At 43.7% G+C, this 17,435-nt stretch overlaps 1 protein-coding gene across 2 annotated transcripts in view; it reads left to right on the top strand.

Moving 5' to 3' along the window:
• The window catches only part of TRIP11 (thyroid hormone receptor interactor 11), a 417,310-nt gene that overhangs the window by 232,601 nt on the left and 167,274 nt on the right, over window positions 1-17,435 (top strand). For both annotated transcript variants that reach the window (XM_085626513.1, XM_085626514.1), the window contains exon 10: window positions 4,620-4,835. In XM_085626513.1, the coding sequence (XP_085482639.1) occupies window positions 4,620-4,835 (216 nt within the window). The remainder of the gene's footprint in view (window positions 1-4,619; window positions 4,836-17,435) is intronic.

Raw genomic sequence — 17,435 nt, forward strand, 5'->3', positions numbered from 1 at the left:
TTCGGTGACCGCTGCCGTTTAATCCGGGTAAAGCGTTACGGTACTATTGTTGATCCGGATAGGAGGGGCTATTCTTGCCGCTTGCAAAATTGCGTCACGGTCCCGAAAATAAAAAATGCGTGCCAAAATGGGTCTGGGTGGAGCTCCTGGGCGCGGCCGTCCATCTGGTACGCGGTGCGCCCTCTCTACCGAGAAGAAACTGGACAAGCCCCGTGGCAGTAGCTGATTCTTGATTAAGTCTTCCACAAAGAGATCCAGTGCTGGGCCTCCTGTAGTTTCCGGTACGCCAACAAGGTGAACGTTATTGCGACGCGAGCGTCCTTCCTGGTCATCCAGCTTAGCCATAATGATCTTGTTATCCGCTTCCAGGCGTTTCACTTGTCGTTGCAGAGTCACCGTTTTGATGGAAAGTGCAGTTGTTGTGGTTTCAACCTCCACCAGTCTGTCCGTTCGTTTTGCGAAATCGGCACGTATTAGTGAGATATCCGTAGAGATTGAGTCAATGGACGATTGCACATTCTGTAGGGCCGCCATTAAGTCCCTCAGCGTGACTTCATCTGGTTTGCCCTTCGTTGGGGTGGCCACTTTGACTTCTTCCGTCCGAGAGGACTCCGGTGGTTCTTTATTATATGCATATTTCTCTAGCCGTGTCGTTGAGTGACCTCTCTGGCCTCTGCCTCCCATCCTCTATCCCGTACTGGCTGCACCACTACGGGGTACGGACAGTAATCACCGCTGCCTGCCGTGCAAATAGCTCCACACGCGGCCTTTCGGGTTTCCTGCCGTTCCCTGCTCAGCGTTTCAGTCCCGACGATGGGAAGGGGGTGTTCGTGCTTCTCTCGTAGTGGGTGCTTCCGTTGCGCTTGAGCTGCGGGCCTGCCCTCAGCGCCCTCCGCCTGCAGTCGACCGATGTGTCCCCCGTGGGGGTTATGGCTCCGTGGGGTGAGCCGGTGCTGGCAAAACGCGGCCACCGACACGCCGGGGACTCAGCGCTCAGGCAAAGCCGGAACAGGCCTGTACTTCCTCCTCTCTGAGGCCACTTGCAATGCCAGCTATGTTTGTGTGATGCAGCCGCCTGTGTGATCATCCACTACTTCTGCTGGCTATGCGGTTAGGACTAGGTGCAAGGACACAGAAAGACAGTACGAACAATGGCCAGCATCAGGCACAGCAATCCAATTGCCCCTCCAAACAGCACAGGCTTTCGGGCATCATGCAGCGCTCCCACCTCCCAAGAGCGCCGAGGCCACGTTGTGCGCAGAGCCCGTCTCTGCGGTGGTCCCGGCCGTGCAGCCTGTTCCGGGGGTCTAACGGGCCGTAACGGATCCCGTACTTACTGCGTCCGTAATCTTCGTGCAGCGACCCACCTCCCTGCTTCTGGCTGCTCTTTGGGCTACAGTGTGCGTTTCTCGGGTCGCAGCTCATGCGAGGGCCCGGTCTGGGCGCCGCCTGCAGGCCATGATTTTCCGATGCACGAGAGGCCGCCTCCACCACACCTCCCGCGCCACGGAACAGCGCTTCGTGTCGTGCGGGCGTTGCGCAGCGATCGCCAATCGCAGGTGGCCGCGTAGAGTCAGGAGAAATGTTTGGATTTACGGGGAGAAACTCCCAGGGTCCCGGAGCTCTGTCAGGCAGCGGCCATTACGATCGGCTGCTAGCCACGCCCCTCCTCATATTTGTTCTTTTAACTACCGCAGGTTATGCCTGCTCAATCGGTAGAGAAAAATTACATCTCATCCGCACAATCCGTTTTTTTATTCGATATTATTCCCTCAATGGTTCTTTTTTAGTAATTTGTGCATACAGAAGAGTGTTTTTCATATCTCAAACCTCTTCTCTGGAACCCCACTAAAAAGTAGATATAGGGGCAGTTCTCATCTGCAAGAGAATCTGCAGTACCTGTGCTTGAGCTATAAGAGCAACATGTTTCACTACCACCTTAAAAGATATGATCAATCCTTCTGAAATGGGACATTGACTACTGGAGTATTGGATCTTCTGCATCAAAAGCAGATCAGACAACTTTTTTATCCCTGGATCCTGAGAGGAAAAATACTAAGAAACCTTTTCTTTTTTATGCATGAACAACTTCAAGGTGCTTCTGTTCGGATAAGGAATACGCAGAGAATCGTCGACAGGTGTAGTTTAGTTTCTGCCCATTTATGTACCCAAGGCATTTTCCTTCACTATTACCTGGATGATTGGCTGATCAAGTTAAACACATCAAAGAAGCAACACAATCCGTGTTTAGCAATTGTACAACATAAGACGGGTCTTTCTGCAAATGATTCCTTTCCACAAGGGATTTGTACCTGGAGGCATCGGGGATACTGAAGGTGGAAAATAGATCCTTTGCAAATGATATTTTCATCCAAGCAATAATTTCTTCCTAGCTTTAGGCTGAAGGATCACATACCTAACGAGACAGTGCAGGAATTGTGGACAACATGGTTTTCTGCATTTTCATGATTGTGGATGCTAGACCCAGTACAGTGCCCTTGCATCATGCCATGGGGTGATGCCAGAGTATGGGATTCGATTACCCAGAAACTCAAGAATACGTAGGCTGGTGGGTGTAAGTCCAAACATTTGGAAAGAGATACCTCCCAATAAGGCTGATGCTGACGTAGCCATAATGTTTTAATAATCCGTACAGGTGAATTATATTCCTCCATTCCTGGCCACCAACAGAGAAAACACTGCATTTAAGATGTTGGAGCTCACAGCAGTGCATTTTGCACTAAAACTGTTCCTATCTATGGTTTATCAGAAATCTGTACTACATAAAATGAATAATACAAAATAATGCATTACAATAGTATAAATGAAGAAATCACATTTCAGTCCCTCACGACCATGACACACCTTCGAGGAGAACAAACAACCATTGGATTGAGTGTGGTTTCCAAAGAACATGAGCAGTTTCTGAATGTCATCTTCACATTATGGGGTTTGCTAAGGATTTACCTGTTTGCTCCAGCACACAACACAGAACGGCCAAACTTCCATCAAAATTTCTATTACAGGGGTCTCTGGGGATTCTCTTGTTTTATTGTACACCCCTTATTCCAATCATCCGAGATCCTGAGTAATAAAGGAAGTCAGAAAAGCCATCAAGCGTATCTATCTAATGTGCCTTATCTTGCATCTGGGAGCCAGGCCTTTGGCTGGCAGTTATCGGACACACCACATTGGAGACTGTCCTATAGGTTTGGAACTGCTTTTTCTACAACAATTCTTTTCCTAACAAAGTTGTCCTTTCTGTCAAACGCATGCCTGAGTCATGTTTAAAACGCATTTCATGGAGGTTTTCTTTTCTGTTGGCTTGCGCTTCAGCTAAGAGGGACAGTAAAGTTCTGGCATTTAATATTAATGAGCCTTCCATCATTTATCGTAGGGTTAAACCTGTACTTTATACATACTCTTCATTCATTTTTATACTCTCCATAAATTTTCATGTATTTAGAGATTTCCAGATAGTTAATTTACCTGCTTCCTTTGCTAATGCTACAGCGTTGATAAAGCTGTTATTGGCTGTTAAATGTAGAATTTCATTAACTAGAGCTGTGAGTCTGAGCCTATTTGTTAGTTGGAGCCCAGACAATAATATACAGCATGGCAATGCCACAGCTTTTATTATTTTTACCCATTTGCTGTTTTTTTCATTTTGCATTTCCTCCATTCAAAAACCCTCTATCATTTTTGATAGAGCTTCTGGTAGCCCAGTCTAGAGATAAAGTGAGGGAGGAAAAGTTTCCGTCATGAAGTCTTGTTAATCCCTTACTGACAAGAGACATCTCTTTTCAGCTTGTTCCCTCACATAACCAAATTGGTGCTGTTGAGTGGTACAGTGAAGTCTATCTTCGTTCTTCAGAAGTATGTACTTCCCCATTTGAGGGTTATTAAGTGTTGGTGCTTAAGAAGAGAAAATCACCTTAAACTTACATTCTAGACACAGGTATTGTTCGAATCGCCTGGTGCAAAGATGAGGAAGGGGTTTTGTCCTCTAAACAACATTGAACACTTGCATCAGTAAGAATAGCGGTTTAGCAGAATGTGGTATACTTATTCCATGGAAGCTTGCACATATTCACGCATTGTGATTCCGTTCTCTCATCATCCTACTGTGGCTCATCCTGTAGTATGTCTAGCACATTTAAGTTTACACTAATGCAGCTTGTTTGCTTTGGAAGCATTAATTGAGCCGACAGTGAGACTTCTGATGCTACATAGTCCTCATGGTCGTCAATTATAGGCAGCATCCAGTACTCCTGGCTTATCCTTTTTCCCCCCTTGTATACCCTTACTACCATTGGTCTTTGATGTTGTAATGCCAGCTGAAAGAACAGGAAGTTCACAGAGCTGTAGGAGCACTGTTTACTTTCATTAGTGTCCGCTGCCTAGCAGACCCTGAAAACAAATATGATAAGCTGGGGGGTGGAACCGGCACCTCAAATGGTGCATGATCTTGCATTTCTTATCGCTGGCATTTTGATAAACCAAAATTCCCTGTAGTCCGGGGTTTTAAATAATCTTTGGAAAATGGGTGCTAATTTATATTCTTCATCTTATTCACATAACAAATAATACAACATTTAAGTGTGCTTTTTTATTTTCAGGAGGATCTCCAAAATCAACTGGCTAATATGCAGGATTCTCAACTTGAGACTGAGCTTGTTCAAACTGTGTCCCTCGAACATACGAACCAAGAGCTAGAACGACTGCGAGGAAAGGTTGAGATGACGGAGAGCAAGCTAAAAGAGGCTTTGCTTGAGAAAGATACACTTGCAGTTGAGCTGGAAGAATTGGATAAGCAGAATCAAGAGGCCTTGCAGGTAAAGGAATTTACTAGAATAGTAGTGTGTTTGTTTGCAAATATGTAATGGGCTTTCTTTTTCGGAGCCTAGATAACATTCGATGGCTAGATGGCTTGAATTAGCAGCACTCGTGGGGGAAAGGGATAAAATTACACTTCCGAGCAGATTTAGAATTTGGCTGAGTGGGTACTCCATCACAAACGTGACAGATATCGCGTCTGCTGTACTACAAGTCCCATAGGATATGATGGAATTGTAATAGGGCAGACAGATATCTGTCACGTTTGCGACAGAGTAACCCGGTCCGCCAAGGAGCTGGGTCCCTGAAATGATGGTCTTCACTTTCTTTATGTGAACAGTGCACGCTTTTCTATTCCTCTATGTATCAAGTGTTGGATGTTTTACAACTTATCACACTTCACTTTTTTGATGAGTAACCAACAAATTAGTTAAGAGTGGATAAGCAAGGGATTTGTGTAGTTGTTACCCAATGGAAGTAATCACCTCGATACTGTGTATCTTTGCCTATGATAACAACCGCCATTGAACTGTGATTTATTCCTCATGAAGGGAAACTTCTCAAAGTGTTATTATCTAATGATTAAATTGCCAACTTTAGAAAGAGAGCTAGTATCTGTTTTGGCCCTTTCCCCAAATAAATTGTGTGATTCAATTTGTAAATCTGTGTAATAGCCAAAACACAACTGGTGAAGTGGACAGTCTAGTAATGATAAATTAAATGTCTCCACTGCTACTTCCTGTCATGTCCTGGCTTCTGTACTCCGATCTCACACTGGCACCACAGGAGTAGAGTACAGACCACCCATCTCATCAGTTTCATGCAGAAATAGTATAGTATTTGGTTCAACTGCTGTTTAAAACAACTCTGTCTCTGATGCTTCCCTCCTTGTGACCATGTGAATTCGGTTATGTCAACTGGGAAAGTGGTTTCACTCTATTCTATTCATCAACTCAGACATGCATTGTTCAAGGTGGTCTCCATACTTTGGGATATGTACAATCACCCACCGCTGCTTGCAATTCAAGTCTAGTGAGACTGTGTCCCAATGGTAGACTATGTTTGGCAGATGACTTTGCTTCCTTTGCATATCTGTTTGTCTTCCAATCAGCCTGCATGTGTGGGACCTCTGCTTGATTTTCCCATCATTGATATTTTCTTTTAGCCCACAACAATATTTTTGAGTTCTCAATTCTTATGGGTTTAAGTAGGGTTCTGATCCTCTCTGAAAAAAAGTCATGCTGTTCATGTTCTGAGATTCTAGAGGGGCTAAGAACTGTTACAAATTTACATAAAATTGTCCATATTCTTGACAATTCTGCCTTTGTTGCTTCAGTATTTATATACTAATCGTTTAGTCTGCTCTTTTAATGTAACTTCCTGCATTTACTGTTTGGTGTTTTCATTTCACGGACTCAAACATACTGCCTTTTGCATTTTTTACGGGTATTGACTTACAAATATTAGTCATGTCTGTAAAATACCGGACAGGTGTCCATCCTAGGTATAATATCAGGAAGAACAGTAGTTCTTATTAGAATGATACATGTATACTTGATGCAATAATAGGCACAATAAAACTGTTAGAGGATGTAGATAGGAAAAGCAGAAACAAAAATTTAGTCAAACACTGGTTGTGCCAGAAGTAATAATAAACTGTATTTTTCAATGTCAATACATGACGTGCATAGTGTCCCACGTGAAACGGAACCAAAAAACAAACTAAGACGGACAATAGAATCATACAAACAATACAGAAAAAAAGAAACAGGTTTCCAAACTGTCGCAAACGACCAATAGATAATTTATCTATCGCAAGGGAGTCCTTTTGGCAATCAAAGAGGTCGCATAATTGGCTTGTTTGAAAATGTCGACACCGTTTCGGCCCCTTTTTTACAATCTGGAGTCTTATTAGGACCAAATGATATTGGTGACTCCTATGGGTACAAAACATTTGCTCCTCCCCCCACAAGTGCCCTTCTCCCTCTCCCTCTACCAGTGCCTCGTGAGGGAGGGGGGGGGGGGGTGCAGGGTGTCCCTACTTTGCCCCTTATTCCATTTTCTAAAACTTGTTTCAGAACACAGAGACTTAGTCCTCCAGTCTTGTAATGGCAGCCGCTACATTTTCTTCTGAGTTACAGCCAGCCATGAGATTGCTCGCTCCAGTCAGACCAGACCAGTCCCACGGCACCAAAATTACAAATGAGAAGAAGAGCTCCTATGGCCAATCAGGGGGCCCTATTTTTTTTTTTATGTTGGTACCGCCAGACTCCTCTAGGAACAAACGTCTAGATATACCTACCTTTTTAACCCTTTCAAGCCCAACCAGAGTGCCTGAGTAAAGTTGTAACTTTCTACCAAATTTGGTGTAATTCTTCTCAGATGTTTTTTCTGTTACGGAGATCAAGGTTTCCAATGGGAATAACATGGGAACATTTTGGGACCTGCCCTTTTTCATGATACCTGTTTGACGTGAAACTTTCCATGAAGGAGTGTAAGCGGATTAACTTTTTTTTGTAGAAAGTTTCGTACATATTCGTAAAACTGCGCCAAACTTATTAGCAAATATACTTAACAAAAAATCTGACCTAATTATAATTACATATGGCGACTGTTCTACAGTATATTATGGAGGTAAATGGGGGTCAAGTCGGGCATGTTGCACCACCCCAGAGGGTCCGTTACATGTCTCTCTTGGTTGTTAGTTTGTGATAGGGTGACCACATTAATAAAGTTCATTTTAGGGCCACCCCGTAAACTATTTTACTACATGTTATACGGTGCTTTGTTGAATGTTGCATGTGATTTACACTCCACCAATGTACTGGCAGACAAAAAAGAACATCCTCATCTTTTAATGTTTTCCACTGCTCGATGGAGAACCCAGTGATGAAGCGTGCCAAACTTGGTAGTTGAGGGTTTATTGTCCTAAGAGACAAGAGTTTTTGACATGCAATCCCACAAATGTTTCGGTAATTAATGGGAGAGTTGAATTTTCTGTATGTTCAAAGTCTTGACAATCTAGACAGTGAGGGCATACACTAATTCGAAAATACTGTCACTCCCCCACTTGTGTTTAGGGATGGCAGCTATATCCCAATATCACAGCTGAGGCAGTAGGTTTATATAGCTTTTATATCTCCAGAACATAAACGAAGACTGGGTTCAGGAGAGATTGAAAGTATAGTTAGGATTACAGATGTATCTCAATGAAACAGATTGGCTTATTGGTTAAACTAGCTTAAAAAAATATATATCTCTTATTAAAGGTTTAGCAACATTAAAAGAATAGTGTTGCAATATGCAAGAATACAATTTACAATCTGAATCACAGGTTAGGGACATCTTAGTCATAATGATGCTTGTAATCCCTTCTCAGGAGTGCATCGCTCTCTTTTCCCAGGCAATACATAAACGCTTCTATTGCAGCTACCCCTTTCAAGGTAGTCTATTATTAGGAAGATCAGCTATTTCTATCAATATTTCGACCCGTTTGGCCTTCTGTCACCTTGTCATCTATTCGAGTGAACTTCCTATGTTGTTCCTCCGGCAGTGCCCATTCTAAAAAAATCAATCTATCAATAGAGGGTTTGCAAAGCACGACTACTGACCCTCGAGAGCCTCAAGGAGCTATGGGGGTAGCATGCTGCGGTCATTAGAAGACCCAGGTCTTGAGATCTTTCTTGAGCTGTGGCAGTGTGGGGGTTTGCCGGATGCGGAGGAGGAGGACTTCCGCACTTCATCAGGAATCGACCTTCGGGTGGACCAGGTCCCGGGGGCATTTGCATATTATAGGAGGGGGGGCGCATGAGCTTTCCCTAATGGAGTTCACTAATGACCTGGGAACCACCACGTCCTGGTGCTGCTTTTCAAATGAATGCAAGGGAGGCCTCTACGGCTGCCCCAGGGACCACCACCTCCCAAAGGCTTATTCATTTATAAATGGGGGGCCTCTTGGACCGCTCACCCCAAGCCCCGGGACCGCCACCTCCCCTTGGCTTTATTTTTAAACAATTAGGTTTGCCGCCACCTCCCTGGGGCTTTAGTTTTAATGATTGCCGGGGCCGCGTTGAAACCCTCCCCACCCCTGCAGCCCACCACCTCCCTGGGGCTTTTGCCAAATTGAAAGCGGGAGGCAGCCCCAGGGACCACCACTTCCCCACGGCAAAATTCAAGCAATGAGAGGGGTCGCACTGACCCCTTTTGGAGCCATAGGTGGCCCTAGGGACCACCACCCCCCCAGGGCCGGCTCTTCTATGTCCTGGAGGAGCCCATCCCCGGGACATAGCTGTTTGCTATAGCTTGGCAGGAGCTTTATTACTACCGCCAAAAGCCATAGCAAACTGTGCTCTGCTTCTAACAAGCAAGGGCATAAAAAATGTTTGCTAGAAGTGGAGCACAATTGCTTTTACACAGAGGGAGCTGCATGTTTAGCAGCTCCCTATGTGTAAAAGCAATGCCTTGAGGCTCCACCGTGGTGCCCAGCAGATGTAACTGGTTGCCCTGGGTGGAACAAGGGCACTAAGAAGAGAAGCCGGGCCCTGGGGGATGGGGTTCCCAGGGCTGAAATTGGGCCGGGAGAAGAAGGGGCCCCCCTCCTTAATTTAAAAATGAAAACATTTTATAAATGAAAAGGCTGGGCCCCAGGGGATGGGGTCCTTGGGGCCAAAATCGGCGCGGGGAGGGGGCCACGTGGCCCCTCTTCCCCATTCAAAATAGGCCTGGCCCCGGGGAATGGGGTTCCCGTGGCCAAAATTGGACCAGGGAAGGGGGCCACGCGGCCCCTCCCCGACTAAATTAAAACATTAGCAAGTCGGTGGAGGCCCGCCCCCTTTCACCACTGGTTGGTGGATGAAGTCCCCTTGGCTGCAGAGAGTCCTTGGGGGACCAGCAAGCCCTCTTTTTACCTCCAGTAAGTCCCACAGAGCGCGATTGCTGAGAAGATTTTGGAGGCCACGCCTACTTTCTCCACAACTCTGCAAGCACGCTTTTTTGCGCACCACTGGTTTGGGGATGAAGTCCCCTTGGCTCCAGAGGGTCCTTGGCGGCCAGCAAGCCCTCTTGTTACCTCCAGTAAGTCTCACAGAGCACGATTGCTGAGATGACTTTGAGGGCCACACCGCTTTTCTACACCACTCTGCAAATGTACCTCCTAGCGCAGTGCTGGTTGGGGGATGAAGTCTCCTTGGCTCTAGAGTGTCTTTGGGGGCCAACATGCCCTCCTGTTACTTTCAGTAATTCCCAAACAGCGGGATTGCTGAGAGGACTTTGAAGGCCACGCCCCCTTTCTCCACCACTCTGCAAACGTGCCTCCTGGTGCACTGTTGGTTGGGGGGATGAAGTCTTCTTGGATGCTGAGGGGTCCTGGCGGGCCCAGAAGCCCTCCTGTTACCTCCAGTAAGTCCAGCACAGCAGTATCCCTGAAAGCTGGTCGGAGGCCATGCCCTTTTTCTCCACCACTCTGCAAATACAACAACCAGTTAACCATAGAACGGCAGTAGATAGTTATAGTTAGGACCGTGTTTCCATAGGAAATCTGAAAATTCTATTTTGAATAACTTTGGCGCCGGTTGATGAATCCTCGCGAAATTTTCAAAACTAATGGGGCGCTCCGCTCAGCTCCTACCCTGAAAGTCTCGGGGTGATTCGTCAAGCGGGGGCTGAGAAAAAAAGGGGGGTCCCAAAACGCGTTTTCCCCATGCATTTTCCCATAGGACCTTTAGTCGAAAGTACAACCCGAACGGCTGAACAGAATTACTTGAAATTTGGCAAAGAGGTAGTCCTCAGGTCAGGCATGTGCCTTTTGCATATATGGTGTCAATCTGTTCAGTAGTTCCTGAGAAAATTGCAGTTAAAAGCACATAAATATCTATAAGCGCGCACCGTGCGCGCACCTTAACGTGCGCGAGCGTAATTCTGATTGGTGGTTACATGTCAGTCAACGTTCGAATCGGTCGAAATCAGGAAGTGTCGGCCGCCATTTTGTGTGTTGTGTGTGTGACAGGGAAAAAGAAAGGTGGAGAACGTGAAAAGGGGGCAGGGTAGAGCGTTCCTGACCCCCTAGCCTTTGTCAGGGGGTCCCTGAAGGACCCCAAAGGGTGAAAAAAACATTTTTTTCAAAAAATCGCAGGGTGCGCGCACGGTACGCGCACGGTGAAAAACTTTAAAAAAACCAAAAAACAACATTTTAAACGAGTGTAAAATAAATATATAAAAAATATAATAAAACATGCATAACTTAGCATTTAAAAAACCTTACAAATTCACTTAAAAAACCATAGGTTTCACACACGTTATAGTTAGGAATTAGCATTTAAAAAACCTTGCAAATTCACTTAAAAAACCATAGGTTTCACACATGTTATAGTTATCTGAACTAACTATAACGGTGGAATTTCAATGGTTTTTTACGAGTGAAATGTCCAGCTAACTATAACGTGTGAAACCTATGTTTTTTTAAGTGAATTTGCAAGGTTTTTTAAATGCTAAATATATATATATATATATATATATATATATATATATATATATATATATATATATATATATATATATATATATATATATATATATATATATATAAGTGAATATATAAGTGAATATATATATATATATATATATATATATATTCACTTAAAAAACCATAGGTTTCACACATGTTATAGTTAGCTGGACATTTCACTCGTAAAAAAACAATGAAATTCCCCCGTTATAGTTAGTGCAGGCAACTATAACTCACTTGACCGCAATCCTCTGCTGATGACGTCAGATATTACATTACTGTATTTAGACACTTATTTACCCATGTCTTCTTCCATTAATCTTTAGCTATACATATATTACAAATATTTATTTTTCAGAAAGACACATATGTCATCAGTGATGTAATATCTGACATCATCAGCAGAGGATTGCGGTCGCGTGAGTTATAGTTGCCTGCACTAACTATAACGGGGGAATTTCATTGGTTTTTTACGAGTGAAATGTCCAGCTAACTATAACATGTGTGAAACCTATGGTTTTTTAAGTGAATTTGCAAGGTTTTTTAAATGCTAATTCGTAACTATAACGTGTGTGAAACCTATGGTTTTTTCAGTGAATTTGTACGTTTTTTTAAATGCTAAGTTATGTATTTATTAATTATTATTTTTTTCAGGTTTTTCACCGTGCGCGCACCGAGCACCCACGATTCGCAGTGCGTGCCGTGCGCGCACGGTGCGCGCACCTCGCGATTTAAAAAAAAAAAAAATGTTTTTTTCTCCCTTGGGGATCCTTCTGTGACCCCCTGACCAAGGCTAGGGGGTCAGGAACTGTCCACTCTGCCCCCTTTTCACGTTCTCCACCTTTGTTTTTCACCCCCTCAGACTGCGAGAGACAAAATGGCGGCCGACACTTCCTGGTTTCGACCGATTCAAATGTTTACCGACATCTAACAACCAATCAGAATTGCGCTCGCGCATGGCAGGGTGCGCGCACAGTGCGCACACGGTGCGCGCGTATAGATATTGATATGCTTTTAAATGCTATTTTCTCAGTAAATACTGAACAGATTTACACCAGACCTGCAAAAGGCACTTCCTTGACCTTATGGCTACCTCTCTGCCAAATTTCACGTAAATCTGTTCAGCCGTTCGGGCTGTAGCTGCGACTAAAGGTCCTATGGAAAAATGCATGGGGAAAATGCGTTTTGGGACCCCCCCTTTTTCTCGGCCCCCGCTTGACGAATCACCCCGAGACTTTCAGGGTAGGAGCTGAACGGAGCGCCCCATTTGTTTTGAAAATTTCGCGAGGATTCGTCAACCGGCGCCAAAGTTATTCAAAATAGAATTTTGAGATTTCCTATGGAAAATAGGTTGTAAGTATAACTATCTACTGGCAACCGCCAGTAGATAATATATATATATATATATATATATATATTTTATTATTTTTTTGTTTAATTCCTCATGGTACCAGGATGTGAAGTTTAAAATTAGCAAATCTTTACGTGCCTACCTTTGATATTGTTTGGGTCTCAGTATTGAGGCGAAGATATTTTTTAATAAAGGAGTTTTTCCCACAGTATTCAGACAAACAGCCCAAAGCTTGTTGGAACCTAAGATCTGCTAATCACAGTCTAATACCATCAAAAAATCCACACTCTATTGGCTCCAGGTTTTGTGACTTCTACCTTCTAGGCCCTCTATTCTGAAGCTCCATCCTTCAGTCAAGCCTTTCAACCTTTCCTAGAGATGAAAGCAAACTGAAAAGTCATCTGCTGCAACTGGAAACATATGATTGATATCCGACCCACTCTGATATAACTGTATACAGTTAGTGATTTTGTTCTCTGTTACCTCACAGATATGTGTTTTTCAGTTACAACTATGTACAATGTAATGCTTTTCCACCATATTAGCTAATAGATAGGTTTTTTGTCTGCCAGTAATATTCATTCTGTGGCACAGTATTTGCAAACTGAACTCCTTCTCCATCTACCTAACTTAAATCCCACACCATCATGATCTATATATCTCCTCTATTGCTTTGTACAACACTTCTAATCAAAAGACTGTTGCCAAATAAAATTTGAAAAATTAAAAAAACTGAAAAATTAAAAAAAAAAAAAAAAGAAGTGCAAGACGACAGGTGTGTAGAAGCATTGGCTTGTGACTAGCTGGCTGCTGGCATGATAGTGGGAAACCCCTACCGTTGTAAAATACCTTTAATGTGAAAGCGGTGCCCACTGCCAGCTCAAATATCACCATCAGGTTAGGTCTGAATGCAGTTCTTAGAGAATCTCTGCTCACCCCCTAGTAGTTATGGCACAAGCAGCAGGCAGTCCCCAAAAAAGTACACTTTAAGTCTAAGCAGCCCCGGCCATTTTTAAACAAAATACACAGCGCGATAACATTTCAAAACCACTTAAAACATAACAAGCATTGGCATAGCCAATAGGTCTTGCTTTTGGGACCTTATAAATAATTAATTATGCAGCACAATATCCTTGGTGCAACAACATCTACTGTTGCATGGCTGAACACTTATAAGGTCCCAAAGGCGAGACCTATTGGCAAAGCTGATGCTTGTTTATGGTGTGTCTATTGAAGCTACAGGCAGCTTCACGGTAAAGCCACCAGGGTTGGGCATAGTTTTTTCTTCTTTTTTTGATGGGTGCCAAAAAAGCATTTAGTATATTACTGTATTTCTTCGTATGTTGTAGAAATAAACACAAGACTACAATGAAGGCTCCTTGTGTCGTCCTATTATTGTTCTTCATAGAAACGAATAGTGGTTTCTTGCCTTCATTACATTCCTCTTTTTGTTTCTGTGTGAAATCAAGGGTCAGATGGCATGGAGCTCCTCTTTATATTCTTTCGGTTTTTTTCTATGTCACCGAAATAACACTATAATTAAGTTGTTTTTAGTATCTGACCTTCATTTCACTTAGAAACCAAAGGTGAGTTGTAATAAAGGCACAGGTGCTTTCAATATAGTCCGGCTTTTGTTTCTTATATTTATCTGACCATAAAGTTCTAACGCATTATTTGCAGGATTTAGCACATTAAAACCAGATGTATTGGCTATGCCAATGCTTGTCCTTCTATTGTACACATCAACAGCAGGAAATAAGTAATCTTGCTATGCCCAAAAACCACATACACTTGGTTTGAAAAGAGACTAAAAGGTGAAGGAGGCTGGAAGGAATCGTTTCAACACCACTTCTTAGGTTTGGCTCAATGCATGCATGCTGCATTCCTTCATGTCAAGCCTTTTGGAAATAAGATAACAAGAAGTGACAAGGGTGTGCCTTGGCACCAAAATGATATAGTGCCTAACGTTTTATTGGTGATCGAGCTAGAATGAAAACACCTTGGCACCAAAAAATTCAGGCAGTTTCCTTTGATTTTTGTATTTATGTAACATGTATCACATGCAACCCAGTGCCAGCTGTGAAATATCAATAACGATTGGTTGCTGAAAATCTGTTATAACCTAACAGAATTGAAAAGTTAATTTACTTTGTTGCATAAGGCAGTTAACCATAGAAAACAGAAATACGACATGTCACCAAAACCAAACGTAGGCTTTACAGTAAAGCCTATGTTTGGTTTTGGTGAGATGTCGTATTTCTGTTTTCTATGGACGTGGGCGTAAAAGTAAAGTTTACTTTTAAGCCCACGTCTATATTTTATATGGGTTTAGCCAGTTCAGCCTTCATAGCGAACATCATTTTCATTCTGGGGTGTACAGGATGCTGTTGCTTGTACACAACACCTATACTAGCATGCCTGTTTTTCTTCTTTGTTGATGCAGGGGTGCCACCCTAAGTTGTTTGTTTGCATGGGTATAATTTTTTTTGTCTAAGCATGGGTGTTTTTATGTTTGTGGTCTGAAAACCTGTGTAAATTGGTGCTTTCATAGGTGGTGTTTGGGTGCCTAAATGTATGTTAGCCATGTGCAAATAAGGTATCTGCCTGTAGGATTGTAGGTGTATGGAATCCTGCAACTGTCTTGTCTGCATGTATCAATTTTTCATGTATTTTGCGAGCATGCATTAAACAGAATACAAACCCTGCTTATCAGTGCTTGCTTAATTTTTTTATACTATATGTACCACTAGCTGGGCTTCGTTCACAAGTTATAGGTTTAGGTTTGGAAATCAAGTAGAACGAATGGAGCCTTGCACTGTAAAGAGGCAAACGCATGTGCACTGAGTATTTTAAGGTGTACGATTCCTTCAAGGAATGTCTTCATGGACTTAATATCAAGACACTCGAGTTGTGTTTATTGATACTCAAGACCAGCAAACATTGGGGCAGGAAAAAAGGCATTGTGTCAGCTGTACGGGCATTTAGCTAGTAAACGTTGATTTCTCATTAACGTTTCATTGCATTCCAAGAGCCCTTGATGGGCTTGTCATAGGTTCCATAGGGATGCAGTGTCTCCAATGATATTGCGTCACTCTACCATTACGGAGGAACCTTCTCTTGATGTTCCTCGTTCAACACATAGGGAAGCAGCTTCTCCATTAATGACTCGTCGCTTAAGCAGAAGGGAGATAACAACTTTATTGATGTTGTGCCATTCGATAGCGAACGGGGGTAGAGATAAAGAGGGGGTGCTCGAAGGGAGGGTAGAAGGAAAGATGTCAAGGGAGGGAGCGTGGGAGCGAGGGTGGACTGGTAGGGGAGGTGGAGGAGTGGAGACGAGAGAGAAGAAAATAGAAGTGAGGATGCTGAGGACGAGAGCGCAAGGGGAGGGAAAGCGATGTAATGGAAAGAAAAGTATGGTGCAAGTAACGCTATAATATGAGCGAAGCCAGAAATTGCAAAGGGAACGGGGCACCGTGACTTTGAGAAGTCGTGTTAATGCCGTAAGCATACCTGGACAGTCAGGACAGGAGGAGGGTCTGGATGAGTCACTGCGGTTAGCAGAGACGTAAGCACAGAGTGTAGGAAGGCAATCTGGGGAGGCTGTAATGGAACGCAGAAGTTTGGTGTTAAAATAACTGAAGAGAGCGAAAACAGAGAAATGCAAGGAAGCGAGGTGGCGTGTATATGCGAGAAAGTACCTGAAAAGTTCAAGCCGGTCGAAAGCCTGAGCAAGTCACTGCAGTCATCAAGGCTCTGTTTGGTGTGTGACAGGAAAAAATACTAGCGAACCAGAAGTAATAAGGAAGCTGGGAAGTATAGAACATTTGTTAGGACGAGGAGAGCATTTAGGCATTTAGCTAGGCATTTCCTAACTATAACAAGACTAGCCCGGCTTCGAAAGTGGTGCACGCGCGAGCGAAAATGAAAGCAGCACGTTTGCACATATGTTTCCAATTAACGCAAGACGTGGCGGGGGAGGGGCGGAGGAGCTTTCAGATAGCAAGCGAGAGGAAAGCCAGATGGCGCCTGATCGGGCGCTGAAAGCTGGCGGCTGCGCGCGTAACCGCAAGCGCTAGGCCAGCAAAAGCGTGTGGTAGCACTTTTAAAAGCCCACTAATAAATGTCTCGCAGAGGAGCGCATGCTCTGGCTCAGGCGAGAACTAAAAACTGAAATTTTAAGGTAAAAAGTGACTAAAACAAGTAAAGTGGCATTGAAAAACAAATGTTCGCAGATGACCGAGATCTAGGTGTGATTTAAGGCTGACCATAATGAAGCAGATGTCGCATACGCCAAGCTTCACCGAGCTGTCATCCCAGTCAAAGTTTTTATCTTCTGGCTTATTCTCTGAAAAGGAAGTAAAGATCTTCCACTGTCGGAAGGTTCAAAGCTGTGGCCAGGGAGGGTCCCTGGAAGTTGGACGTTGTGTCTTCAAGATCCCACTGAAGCAGTTGGTTTTGGTGGCAAAAGCTCTGAGCGAGAGAAACCCGTTTTTCTTGCACTCATAGGGTGAGACCTTTGGGGGCACGCTTCTGCATGTTGTAAAGGTTCTTCAGAGACTTTGTTGCTATGTTGCCTTTTTCTAGCAGAATTATGTTGCCCGGGCCCAGTGTTCAAATAAACCACAATGAAATTTGCATTATTTACTCCACACAACACTAATACCCCAAGCCTCCCTCCTCATTACCTAAGAGCCGTACTCACCAGGGAACTTTTCACTGCTATTTGCATTTCCTCTTTTGCTG

The sequence above is a fragment of the Triturus cristatus genome, chromosome 9, assembly GCF_964204655.1.
Source record: "Triturus cristatus chromosome 9, aTriCri1.1, whole genome shotgun sequence".
In the NCBI taxonomy this organism is placed as follows: domain Eukaryota; kingdom Metazoa; phylum Chordata; class Amphibia; order Caudata; family Salamandridae; genus Triturus; species Triturus cristatus.